We start from the raw sequence: 13,045 nt of genomic DNA on the forward strand, positions 1-13,045 counted from the left end.
GAAACATTAACTCTGAAAAATATCAGAGTTAATGTTTCAGGTCCGGTGACCCTTCACAGATGCTGCCAGACCTGCTGAGCTTTTCCAGCAATTTCTCGGATTATATCTGACTGACGTACCATCCAACTGCCTTTCACAGGTAACCCTGGTAACAAGGTGCTTCCACACAGCTCGCTTTTGGATCCAGCTCGATGTCACCCATCAGTGGAGTGGAGCCATGAGTACCCTGGAGTCGTGTGTGATGCCACCATTACCATCCATCGCTTGACTTTGTCTCAACCTTCACCATTTGCCTTGAAAGAGAAGAAACTCATCCTATCAAATTCCCACGGTGTGTGCATGTTCTGTTCATGGTCTCTCCAGGTAGAAATCATTGGGTCATCCCTGCCCATTGCAGCTGGCCATCAGAATTACTCCAGTTAATAGCGGGTCACAGCAGGAGATATTAAGACAGCTGACTAACAGCTTTGTGGTAGAGATAGGTTTTCAGGAGCATCTTAAAGGAGGAGAGAGCAAGGGAGACAAGGAGAAAATTGAAATGCTTTTGCTCAAACTTGGAGGAGGAGACAGAGCTCAGCTGATTGTGGGGTTGGAGAATATGACAGAGATAGGCAGGGGCAAGGCAATGGAGGGATTTGAACGTGTGGATAAGAATCTTAGTTAGTCTTATCCCCTAAGCTAGTTCACATTGTTCATTGTAGTATATGGTCATGTTCCCAGATAAGTTCAAAGATATCTTTGTAAGTCCTGTTACTGCACAGATTTCTGGGAAATTCTGTCAACTGCTTGTGTTCCTGATGCACAGTTGTATTTGGAAACTCTGCATTAGTTTTCCAACATAAATATATTTGGCTTAAACCTGGGCATATTTAGTCAGGCTAAAGGCATTGAGTAGAAACATAGAACAGGAAGGTTGTAAAACCTGGTGGAGTCAAGGGGAACACAAGGAGAGGAGACCACATCTGAGTGAGACATAGACTTAGTGTGTTGTGGGAACTTGGTTTACATGGGAATTTGATGAAGAGGGAAATTGGTGCTCCTTTTCCTACCTATTCTCAGCGTCCCTTTATTACTAGGAAACAGAGATTTCTCCCAGAATTAGAGGATAACCTGGAGACAACAGTGGGAGTTTGGAGAATTGAGGGGTTTGGGGGAAAGATGGTAGAAAGACTGAGGTTTCAGTGCATTTCAAAGAAAATTGAAGTGTGACAAAGTGGCAAAGGAAGTAAGCAGTTGATTGGTTGGTGAGCATGTTCTTTTCTACTCTCTCTTATTTAAACTAGGGCACTTCACTCAGGGTGAGTAGCATGTTAACTGATAGTAAGCACATGCACGACTGGAGGCATTAATTCAAATTTTATTGGGAAAATAATCTGTTCATTAAACACAATGGGGATGCCAAGTTCACTGATGTGTTCCAGCTGTAGCTTTCCCGAGAAATCACTGTGACCCACAGTAACCACATCTGCAGGAAAATATCAATAGTTTGAGGAGTTCCATCTCAGAGTTCACAACCAACCTACAGACACAGCAGGGCATCAGAGAGGGATCAGTTCTGACTGATTTGAATGAGATTGTTTGTTTGATTTGTTCCCTGATTAGGGGCAAGAAGGGTGTGACTGCGTGAAGCAAGGATGGAAATCAGGAAAACCAAAAGAACTGCGGATGCTGTAAATCAGGAACAAAAACAAAGTTGCTGGAAAAGCTCAGCAGGTCTGGCAGCATCTGTGAAGGAGAAAGGGCCTGAGGAAGGGTCACCAGACCCGAAACGTTAACTCTGTTTTCTCCTTCATTGATGCTGCCAGACCTGCTGAGCTTTTCCAGCAACTTTGTTTTTGTTGTTGTGGATAGAAATCAGGAAGGTCAAAATGGAGGTGTCTCACCCCTCGCAGTTGTCCAACAGGATCCAGGTTTCTGTTGGACAATTGCAAGGGGTGAGGTACCAATGGCACATTGGTATAAGGAGCTGTTCAACTTGGATAAGTAAATAGCAATATAGTGATAACTGGGGACAGTATGGTCAAAGACATACTTCTCTGTAGCAGAGACGAAGTCCAAAAGTCTGTGTTCCAGTGCCAGGATCCTGGATATCTGCTCACGGCTTGGGAGTAATTGCAGTGGGAGTGGAAGGATCCAGTTGTCATAATTCAAGTATCTAGATGATAAAGATAAGAGTAGAGGAGATGTTCTGCTTTGGTCATCGGGTACTGGTATCAATATTAGGGAAACTGGGAAAGGTACCATTAGGAAAGACTTTCTTTGAATTGTGGTGGAGCTAGTCTTTTTGTCAGTCCTAAAAGTAGAGTGGGCTTTAAACTAGGTAATCAGGTGAGACATCACTTGAGGGCAGATGTGTTGACGTTAAGAGAAGACAAGGCAGTAGAGCAGAATCACAACAAAGCAAATGATAACCAGAGTGTGACATGAAAGGAGAGAGTGAATAAATTTAATAATGTTCCAGAGGATAAGGCTGGAGCTTCAGTCTTTGTAAAATGTCAGAATTAAAGGTGCTGTGTCAGCATGCTCACATAATTCATAACAAAACTTTAGAAATATATGTTTATGACCTGATAGCCACTTCAGACTAATCTAAAGTTTGTTACAACCAGATTAGAAGGGGTGAACTGGCTTCCCTCCTTTCAACCTCCTTGATTTTGTGTAAAAATTGTTTCAACAAAAATTTATGTTCATTTTATTTCAAGGCTATACCTTTCTCCACTTAAAACAAGGTTAACTTCTTTTACTGTAAGCAATTAAGAGTCAATCACAAGCTTCTTTTTCCCTCATGAAAAAAACCGCAATTTTATTACCTGCTAACTGCAAGCAAAATAATGAAGATGCAATGTCAAACATTGAGCCTTCATACAGTCACTGGAACTCTCACATACACAGTCACCAGTTACCACTGTTAAAATGAGATAAAGTACAGTATTAATGAAAATAAAAGGATATTGAGTTTAACAGTCGTTTGGATGTCCTTGAGGCATAAGATTTTAAATTGAGACAAAGGTTGATGAGTTGGTTTCCTGGAGATGGTCAACAATAGTGAGTATTGGAATTGTCTTTTAAGTTATCTGTTCTCCAATGCTTCTTCCCAGTCAGTGTTTAAAGATGAAGAGAAAGAGCCTTCTCACCCTCTACTCAAGTTCTACTTTATAATTCTGTCTCCTCCTCATCTGCCACACAGCTCTTTGAAAAGCCAATTGGTTGTTTAGTTGGTATCTGCTCAAGTTATTGTGCCCAGGTGGTGTCATTGCTAACTTGAGAAGACTGTAATTTTGCCATAAATTAAATAGGTGAGGATCTTTTTGCACTTCCTATGGGCTTGTCTATCTGATTTCATTGTCTTTGGAGAAAATGTTCATTTCATGTTCATTTCAATTTATACTGTATTTAATATAATGCATATTGGCTGCTAACATCTAGCCATCTTGCATGGATCAGGTGTTCAAATCAGCCGTTTTAAGACAGTATTTTTGTCCCTTATAAATAATATTTCCATCCACAGAAGTGCCAAGTATTAAATCAGCTGATAGAATTCAAAAATCAGTAGTCCATATTTTATATTATCATGACAATTTTTAATGCTGTTTGACATTTTAGAACGGCAGTAAGTTAGAAAAAGATGGTGGAAAAGGTGGTTTGTGAGTTAAGGATGACATTGGTACAGTAGTAAGAGATTACCTTAATTCAGAAGATCAAGAAGTCCATTGAGCTTGGGTAAAATGATGGGAATACTTGATAGTGTCTTTAACAATAGCTGCACTGTCAGACAGAATATAACGGAAGAAACATTGAGGACTTCAAAGAAAGGTATTACAATAATTGGGTGAGTTTAATCTTGGATTGGATGAATCAGATATACAAAGGTAGCCTAAAAGATGAGATTGTTTAATGGATTTAGAATTATTTTATCGAGTGGTACATTTCTAGATCCAACCAGGGAGCAGGCTATTTTAGACATAACATGTCCAATAAGACAAAATTAAGAAATGACCCCATAACAATTGAGCCTGTAGACTGCATGATCGCAACATGACAAAATTTCATAATAGTTTGAGAGAGTGAAGTGTGAGTCTAAGACTAGTGCCTTAAATTTAAATAAAAACAACTACAAGAGTATGAGAGCAGAAGGGTCTAGGCCCGAAACGTCAGCCTTCCTGCTCCTCTGATGCTGCTTGGCCTGCTGTGTTCATCCAGCTCTACACCTTGTTGTCTCAGATTCTCCAGCATCTGCAGTTCCTACTATCTCTGTATGAGAGCAGAGTTGGCTTCAGTGAACTGGGAAGATAGCTTAAAAGGTAGGACAGTAGAGAAACCGAGACAAACATTTAAAGCATTTGTCCATAACTCTCATCAAAGATAAATGTCATTGAGAAAAAAAGATTCTATGAGAAGGATATACTACCCATGGCTAACTAAGGATGTTAAAGATAGTACGAAATTGAAAGTAAAAGTGTACAATTATGCACAAATTAGTGGTTAGTCAAAAGATTAAATCAGCTCTATAAATTGGCAAAGAATGATTTTAAAAAACAAACGGGTAAATTAAATATTAGACAAAGCTATTCTCATCCTATTTAGTGCTTACCTATGCTTTTTTGTGCTTTCTGTTTTTGCTTCCTACTTCCTTATTTTTTTTACTAGTTTTGCTTCCTCTGAATCTGAGCTTCCTCTCAGGTTCCAAACTTCCTGACAATTGAATTTTTTTCAAATCCAACAACAGTAGTAAATCTGCCTGCAAGGATATTAGTCCCAGACTTGCAAAGGTAAACCCCATCCACTTTGTAAGTATCCCTCTTGCCCTAGAATGAAATGCCCTCTCTCCTGCACCAGTTCTCTGGTAACATGTTTAATCATTCAGTTCTTCAGTGTTCACTAGCACTGGGACTGACAATAACCCTGACGCAACAACTTTAGAGGGTTTTGCTTTTACCTTTGCTTTCTTGCTCGCTGTATTCTCCTTTCGGGAGCCCAACTCCTTTAATATTTAAACAAAAATAAACAAATGAACTGTGGATGCTGGAAATCTGAAACAAAAACAGAAATTGCTGGAAAATCTCAGCAGGTCATGCAGCATCTGTGGAGAGAAATCAGAGTTAATGTTCAGCCCCGTGACCCTCCTTCAGAACACATCCTTTCATGTTTAAGTCATGACATGGACCAAGACTACCAACATGGACCATAGCCTTTTGCTGTTCACCTTCCCCCAGAGGAATGATGCCATTCCATGACATCCTTCACCTTGGCAGCAAGGAGGGATCATACCATGTTGGAGTCATGTCTATTGTCACAGAAACACTCGCAAACCAATGAGGCCCCGATCTCTGCTATTCTTGCCATCTTCTTCGTTTTCTCCTGTACAGCTGACCCACCCTTGGTATTCATGTAGCGGTGGCTTCACTCCTCCAAGGAACTAGTGCCCTCACCAATATCCAAAGCAGAAAACTGATTAGCGAGCAGGATCATGGGGCATCACTGTACTATCTGTCTGGTTCTCTTGGACTACCTTTCTGCCTGCCTGCTCCAGGCCTGCAGTGTGACCAACTTTCTGAGTGTGCTATCTACGTAACTCTCAGCCTTGCAGATGTGCCACGGTGTCTCCGAACACCGCTCACTCTCTGAAACCGAGACCCCAAGTTTTTGCAACTACCAGACACTTCTTGCATATGTGGTGGGCTAGGTCACCAGCAGCATTCACAATTTCCCACTAGTATAGGACATGTATTCCATCTGACCAAACTATTTTACAATTTTACTTTCCCACATTAACTTTGTTTGAAATTGATTTACTTGTATTGATTTCATTTTGTTTGGCCTAAACTAATAACTAATGCTAATAATTAGTATTAATAAGCCGTACAACAATTGATAAATTTACTAGTACTGATTAAACTTAACAAAGAATAAAGACACTTCACTAGTTGCAATAAACCACGCACACCTTTACCAAAACTAAACAACTTACAATTACTAATAAATTACGGGAGTTTAAATGAAGAATGACTTAAGTACTCACCAATCCCTGACTTCCCCATTCCTGTGACATCAATGTAATTTTTTTTGGGAAGGCTGCCAGTCAACAGACTGCAAGGGTCTCACTGCCCCTTGCGCTAATTTAGATGTTCAGCACATCTCTCCCCTCTCATCACCTCCAGCCTCGCTGAGGTCCAGGATTGAAAGTTTTTTTTTATTATGAGAAAAGGTTAAGTAAGATGGACCTAAAATGACTGGAGTTTAAAAGTGGAGAGTTAATATGATTGAATCATATAATTTCCTGAAGGGACTTGACCCCATTGGATGCTGAGAGCATTTTTCCTTTTGTGGGGAGTCTACAATAAGGGATCACAGTTTAAAGTTTGGGGGTATCTCATTTAAATAAGGCAGAATCTTTCTCTCTCAGAGGACAGAATGTCCCTAGAATTCTCTTTCCCAGTGAGCAGTGGAGTCTGCCTCATTGAATATATTCAAGGTTGAATTAGAAAGATTTTTGATTGTGAAAGGAATTGAAGATTATTGGGGTAGGCAGGAAAGTGGAGTTAAGGCTATGATCAGATCAGCCATGCTATTAACAAATGGTCAAGCAGGCTTGAGGGGCTGAATGGTCTGCTCCTGAAATACATTGTGTTAAACGAAGCTATTAAAAAAAAACAAAGAAACATATTTGGGTATATGTAATGATATTGATTAATGTGTTTCCTTCTAAATGTAGTATTTGTTTAATGTCTTATCTAAGATGTACATTTCAGTTACTACTTATTCCTGAAATAAAAAGGCTAGAGTTTTACAAACCAAAGTAATGAAGACTCTGGAGACCTGAAGTAAAAACAGAAAGTGCTGGAGCATGACAGGCAGTGGCTGGAGGGAGTATGTCAGACTCACACAATGTTAATTCTTTTTCACTGTCCACACATTCTGTCAGACCTGTTAAGTTTGTCCAGGATTTTCTGTTTTTATTCTTAAGTTTTAGTTGGTTCATCAGCATATTTTGGCTAACAGCTGTTTATGTTGAAAATCCCTATTATAAACTTTTCATAGGCAATCACCCTCTCAAATGTTACCAAATTCTGTTCACGCAAAGTAAGGTTTGTAGACAGGAAGCCTTTAAATTGCTTATTAGTATATGTGTATTCAAAATATGTTATATATACTGCTTAGAGACATGGAATGGAATAACCCATTCTCTCTGGAATGATCAAATGTGGAACTCCTTGATATGTTTAATTCAAATGAATGAGGTCTGTTCTCTGGTGTGTTGATGTAGGAACCAGTGTCATCCCATACTGGTCCGCGCATGGGATAAATAACGGTGGTTGGATGGCTCTTATTCCAAATGATGAGATCTTAAATTGGCATTTTAAGGATATGGGTTTTCTCACCAGCATCTCCTACAAAGCCACGTTCCACCACTTCAAGGTATTTGTGAGTCTTATTTAAAGGAGAGTGCAACAATGAGTTAAATACTGTTGCATTACTTACTCATAGACATTGATGTATTTTGCAAGCTCACTAAAATTCTTGTCCTCACTTTCAGATCAATCTTTGGCCTCATAGTCTACTTTTTTCAGAAATCTCCTCCATCTTCACAACTCTACGATACCTGCAATCGTCTAGTTTTGCATCTTGTAGATATTCCAGTTCCATTACACCATCAGTGGTGGTTATGCCTTCAGCTTTATGCATCTGATGATCTGGAATTCCCACCATAAACCTCTCCACCACTCTCTCTTCTCCTTTAAGACCTTCCTTGAAATTTGACATTTTGATCAAGTGTATAGTAATCTTCCCTAATACTGTTGTTCCAATGTTGGGTGTGAGCTGAGACTCTGTTTTTAGCACTCCAGCCTATGGACCTGTCAATAGAGGGTTTACTGCTCCAGGGACTTTGATTGTGTTGCCATGGTTCCGCTAAATACTGGTTTATTAATGGAGGACCATGAGCGCTGTGAGGTGAAAATCCTGGCAATTCACAATGAGCAAACATGACCCTCTCCCCCTCCCCCCTCACACACTCACACACTCACACAGACAGGCCCTCACACACTCACACACTCACACAGACAGACACACACACCATATTCCAGCGATCAAATTCTTTAAAGGATGATGACTGAAGTTAGAGAATGGGGATCCTGGGTGAACAGCCAGCAAGGGTGAGCCTACTTGTCCATTGGTAATGAGGAGCCCTCTCACTGATGCAGCAAACATTGAAGTACCTATGTCACCCCTGTAGTCTTTTGCCATTTCTTTGTTAGTGGAGAGAAGCCAGCAAGTGCCCCAAATTGGTGTCATCAATTATGCTTTATCCAAAGTGCTTCATTGCATATTTTTAAAACAAGAATTTTTCATGAATTTGGGACTCATTTAATAACTGTCACATTTTAAATGTGCAAGTGAAGAGCTGAGCCTCTAAATACAGGCCCGTAATCGAACAGAAGCAAGGTGGAGAATATTTGGATAAATGATGTGGAAATGTTCAGGTTCCAACTGGGAGTTTTAAAAGTCCCTTATCGACAAGAGAGGAGAAGAATGAAGGGAGGATGATCAGTAGGAGGAGAGGAAGAGGGGAGAAGGAAAGGAGGGTTGGGGGGATAGAAGAGAGATGAAGATAGGAGAAAGGAGACAAGAGGTGAGGGAAAGAGTGAAATGTATGCAAATTAAGAAGAGGAGAAGAGAGAAAGAAAAGAGAAGGAAAGCAAAGGAAATGGGGAGAATGTGGAAAAGAGTAGAGAAGCATGGCAGGGCTACAGGAGAAGATGGGGACAGAGGAGCAGGAAAGGGAGCAGTTCTACTACTTTGAAAGTTTTGGAAAGATGTTCATTTTACAGTTTCAGGTAGTTGGTTATGGTTGAGTTTTGTTTCTTTTTTAGGACAACGATTCTATTGTAATGTCCCACAAATTCATACATCAACCAAACTATTTCAAGATCATGAATCCAGTTCGGAATAATTCACTGCAGCCTCTCAGTTGGGCCAGCAACCAGAACGGAGATTGGTACTTTGACCAGGACAATTTGACCCTGTATTATCTGAGTAAGGTTATGAACATTGACTGAACTTTACCAGAAAACTCAATGGCTATCAAGAACCTTGCCACGGGTGTGGGTGACCTGATATTTTCATGGTGGGGGAGGGGGTTGAGTCTGGATTTTTGGTGTGGTTGAGTTTGGATCCTGGAGTTAGGGAAGCATGCAACTCCCAGGGATAAGTAAGACTACATTAGAAGGATTTGAGGCCATGCCAGGAACATTGACCCAGATATTCCAATGGCCAGAGAGTTATTGAAGCTGCACAGTGTGCAGTTGTGTGCTAGCACAATGCAGAATTCCAAATGCAGCTGACTCCATCAGGATTAGCCATGAAATTTAATTTTCCAGCAACTCCCCTGCATTTGGAACTCTCTGAAAGAGTCTGTTAAAATTGAAGAATTTGCAAGTCCCACTTTGTTTAACTTTGGAAAAGTTTGCAAAACTAAAGCCCCCCTGACTCACCATTAACCCTACAACTACACTTCCTTCAACCCCTTACATCCTGCAGTCCCCTTGGAATTACACCCCTAGCAGAACAGTGCCCTGACCCAACTCCCACTGAACACAGTGCTCCCTTCCCTCCCCTCTTTGGCTCCCTCCCCAGCATCAGCCTGACCCCAACCCCTCCAACCTTGGACCCATTGTTTCCCCACCTGCCCAAAGCCTCTTAGCCCTGAGACCACTGACTTACCAGATCCAAGACTCTTCACTGCTGGCTTTTGCCCACTCATCCAGACTCAAGACCTACAGCCACCAACCAAGATTCTCCCTCACCCCCAAAAGATCCAATACACCCCCTTATTGCAGCCTGACCCCCGGACCCCAACAGCACTCCTGTTTACCCATGACCTACTCATTATCTACCTGGCATCCTACTTGACTGGCACCTATGCACCCTACCCACCCAGCAACCTGACCAAATGTCATCCTATCTCCACATTTTCCTTGCATACTGACCTTTTCACAGTGTCTGTCTCTGCTGCTGGATGTTTAAATCACAGAACACAGCTCACAGACCGCTGACTCACTGTAAACTAGAGTTTCCAACCCTCAACACAATATCTGGGCCAATGTCTTGGAAATGACATTTCTTCACCTATTTAAAATAGACTATTGGCTTGCAGAAACTAAATTGTTTTAAATATTGTTTCCATTTTCTGAAAATGAGTAAATTTTGCAAAGGGAACATTGTGCCTTGTTTCTTACTTTGGATTTACACCTGTGCTCTGTAAACATGTGGTACTCATGCAGCACCTGGAGAAAGTCAGCTCCTGTGCAGCTGTCCACAGTCATATCCATTTAAAATACTCAAAAGAGAGATCACAATTCCAGAGTTATGTTTCTATTTTGAAAGTCACAAGAAATGCCATTTACTTTGTCTTAATCTGTCTGTTGTTCCCTTTATATTACTGCAGAGTCTCATGTTGTTAAAATATTACCAGCTCCTGATATTATTCAATAACATTCCAGTTTCAGGAAGGGGAGTTTCAGAGCAACACAGCTTTCATTCAAACCTTGACCCAACAATGGCTGACATCGACGTTCAGTTTCAAGTATTTCGCTGTTTTTACAAGAACTGTGAACCACCTCCCAGAGAGCCAGAGATCAGTGACTCTTATTATGTGTAAGATATAACGTTGCGTAAAAACTAGTGAGGACAGAGGGGAGATGATTAATATTCAAACAAATCTCTCAATTGGTTGTTGCAATTGATTTACAGACCTTTGGAGCATATTTAGCCATTGTTCCCATGCTGGCTTTTTTCAAGGGCTGTCTAATTAATCCCATTCTCTCAGTTTTTCCCACAAACAGTTCCACTTTTAAGTACTTATCCAGTTCTCTATTGAAAATTGCTACTGAATTTGCTTCCACCATCCTTTCAAGTAATATTTCCAAATCATAACAACTCACTGCTTTAAAACATTTTTCATCTCCCCCTCTGGTTATTTTACCAATTGCTTTCAAACCATCTTCCTTGATTTCTAAACTTTATATACTTTATGCATCTAATTTCAATTATTTTGCATTTAATCAACACCTGCCTCTCAATTAGAGAAAGGAACCTTTGTCATTCTCAAAAACATTTTCTTTCCAGGACATGGTCGAACTCCTCATTCTGGGAATCAAGGCCAGAATCCAATCACACTGTCCCTACTGAAGGTAGCAGCGTGCTGATCAAACAAGGTACAGAGTGATGATAAAACCAATCCAGCTCCCTAATCACAACGTACAGCTCCTAATGCATAAATCACAAAAAGCTAGCATACAAATTCAGTCAGTAATAGGGAAGGCAAATGGAATGTTAGTCTCTTATTTTTAAAGGAAATGGAGTATAAAAATAGGGGGTGTTATTAAAACTACAAGGCACTAATCCAACCACAAGCTGGAATACTGTGAACAGTTTTGGTCCCCTTACTGAAGGAAAGACATATTGGCCTTGGAGGCAGTCTAGAGAAAGTTCGCTAGTTGATCCTGGGCACATAGGGATTTCCTTATGAGGAGAGGTTCAATAGGTTTGGCCGGTACACATTGAAATTCAGAAGAATGAGAAGAGATCTTATTGAAATATACAACATTCTTAGGGGGCTTAGCAGGATGACACAGAAAGGTTGTCTCCCTCTTGTGGGAATGCCTATCAGACCAGAGGATATAATCTCGGAGAAAGAAATTGTCCATTTAAGACTGAGAGTTGGAGGAATTTCTTCTCTTAAAGATAGTGTATCTGTGGAATTCTTCACCATGGAGTTTGTAGAGGCTGGGTCATTACATATATTCAAGGCTGAAATAGACAGATTTTTAATCAACAAGGAAATCCAAGTTTATGGAGAAAAGGCAGGAAAATGGAATTGAGTATTATCAGATCAGTCATGATCTCATTGAATGGCAAGCAGACTCAATGGACTGAATGGCCTACTTCTGCTCCTATGTGTTAAACCAATGTCCCCAGTCCCAGAGTACACTCCCTAAACCATGGAAGTATAGAAGCCAGGAGTAGAAATAGGCTGTTCAGCCCATCAAGCCTTCTATGTCATTCAACATGATCATGACTGATCAGCCATGAATACCACAGTTAGTTTAGTTTCTAGAAATCTGTCCATTCTTTTATAAATATGCACATGACTTTGCTGCACAGTCATCTGTGATTGGAAATTCCACTGGTTCACCACTGTCTGAGTGCAGAAATTTCTCCTATCTCAGTCTGAAATGGCCTACCACACATCTTGATAGCACAATCCTTTGTTCTGGATCACCCAACCAGGAGAGACATTATCCCTGCATCCAGTCTGTTCTACCTTGTCAGAGCTTTCAGTTAGTGCCCCTCCCAATCTTCTAAACTCCAGTGAATGCAGGAACAGTCAACCCACCCTCTCCCCACACTACACAGCAATGTCTCTAATTCCAGAGAATACTCCCTAATCCAATTTTCCTCATCCAGAGTACAGTGCTTAAACAAATTTCCCTAAATTCACTGTACACTCCCTAGAGCAATGTCATTAATCACAGAATACACTCCCTAAATCAATTTCCCTAATCCTAGAGTACACTAGAAACTCTATGAATCCCCAGCTGCAATGATTTCTAGTTATGTTAAGATATGCTTAAGGGAGTTTGTTGCTGGACAGATGGGGATACAAAAAGGAAAAGATCTGCACATGTAACACTTTGGCACTGTTCTAAGTGAATTGATGTAGCCAAATGTACGTTCTGAGTCAGGAAAGATGTTTAATTTGAATAATTTTTGCAAACTGTTTACAAATCTCATCAGATGAAAGAACACTGTCATTAAAACTCTCCTAACAGCAAATAGAAAGACCTGAATTTCTATAGTGCCTTTCTTCACCTATTGTGCTTTTCAGCCAATGAAGTGCAGCGACTGTTGACATGTAAAAAATGCAACAGCCTAAGTTTCACATAGTAAGCTCCCACAAACAGCAATATGATATTAATCAAGCATTCCATTTTATTATTTTGTTGAAAGCATAGCTATTGACCAAGATATCAGGGACAATGCTGCT

The 13,045-nt window shown here is 40.4% G+C and overlaps 1 protein-coding gene across 1 annotated transcript in view; it reads left to right on the forward strand.

The window, feature by feature from the left end:
• LOC109916098 (fibrocystin-L-like) overlaps positions 1–13,045 on the forward strand; it is a 209,492-nt gene that overhangs the window by 127,848 nt on the left and 68,599 nt on the right. The window contains exons 39-42 of the mRNA XM_048595603.1: positions 140–331; positions 7,265–7,416; positions 8,871–9,033; positions 11,085–11,213. Coding sequence (XP_048451560.1) covers positions 140–331; positions 7,265–7,416; positions 8,871–9,033; positions 11,085–11,213 — 636 coding nt within the window. The remainder of the gene's footprint in view (positions 1–139; positions 332–7,264; positions 7,417–8,870; positions 9,034–11,084; positions 11,214–13,045) is intronic.

This window comes from Rhincodon typus, chromosome 4 (assembly GCF_021869965.1).
Source record: "Rhincodon typus isolate 14 chromosome 4, sRhiTyp1.1, whole genome shotgun sequence".
In the NCBI taxonomy this organism is placed as follows: Eukaryota; Metazoa; Chordata; class Chondrichthyes; order Orectolobiformes; family Rhincodontidae; genus Rhincodon; species Rhincodon typus.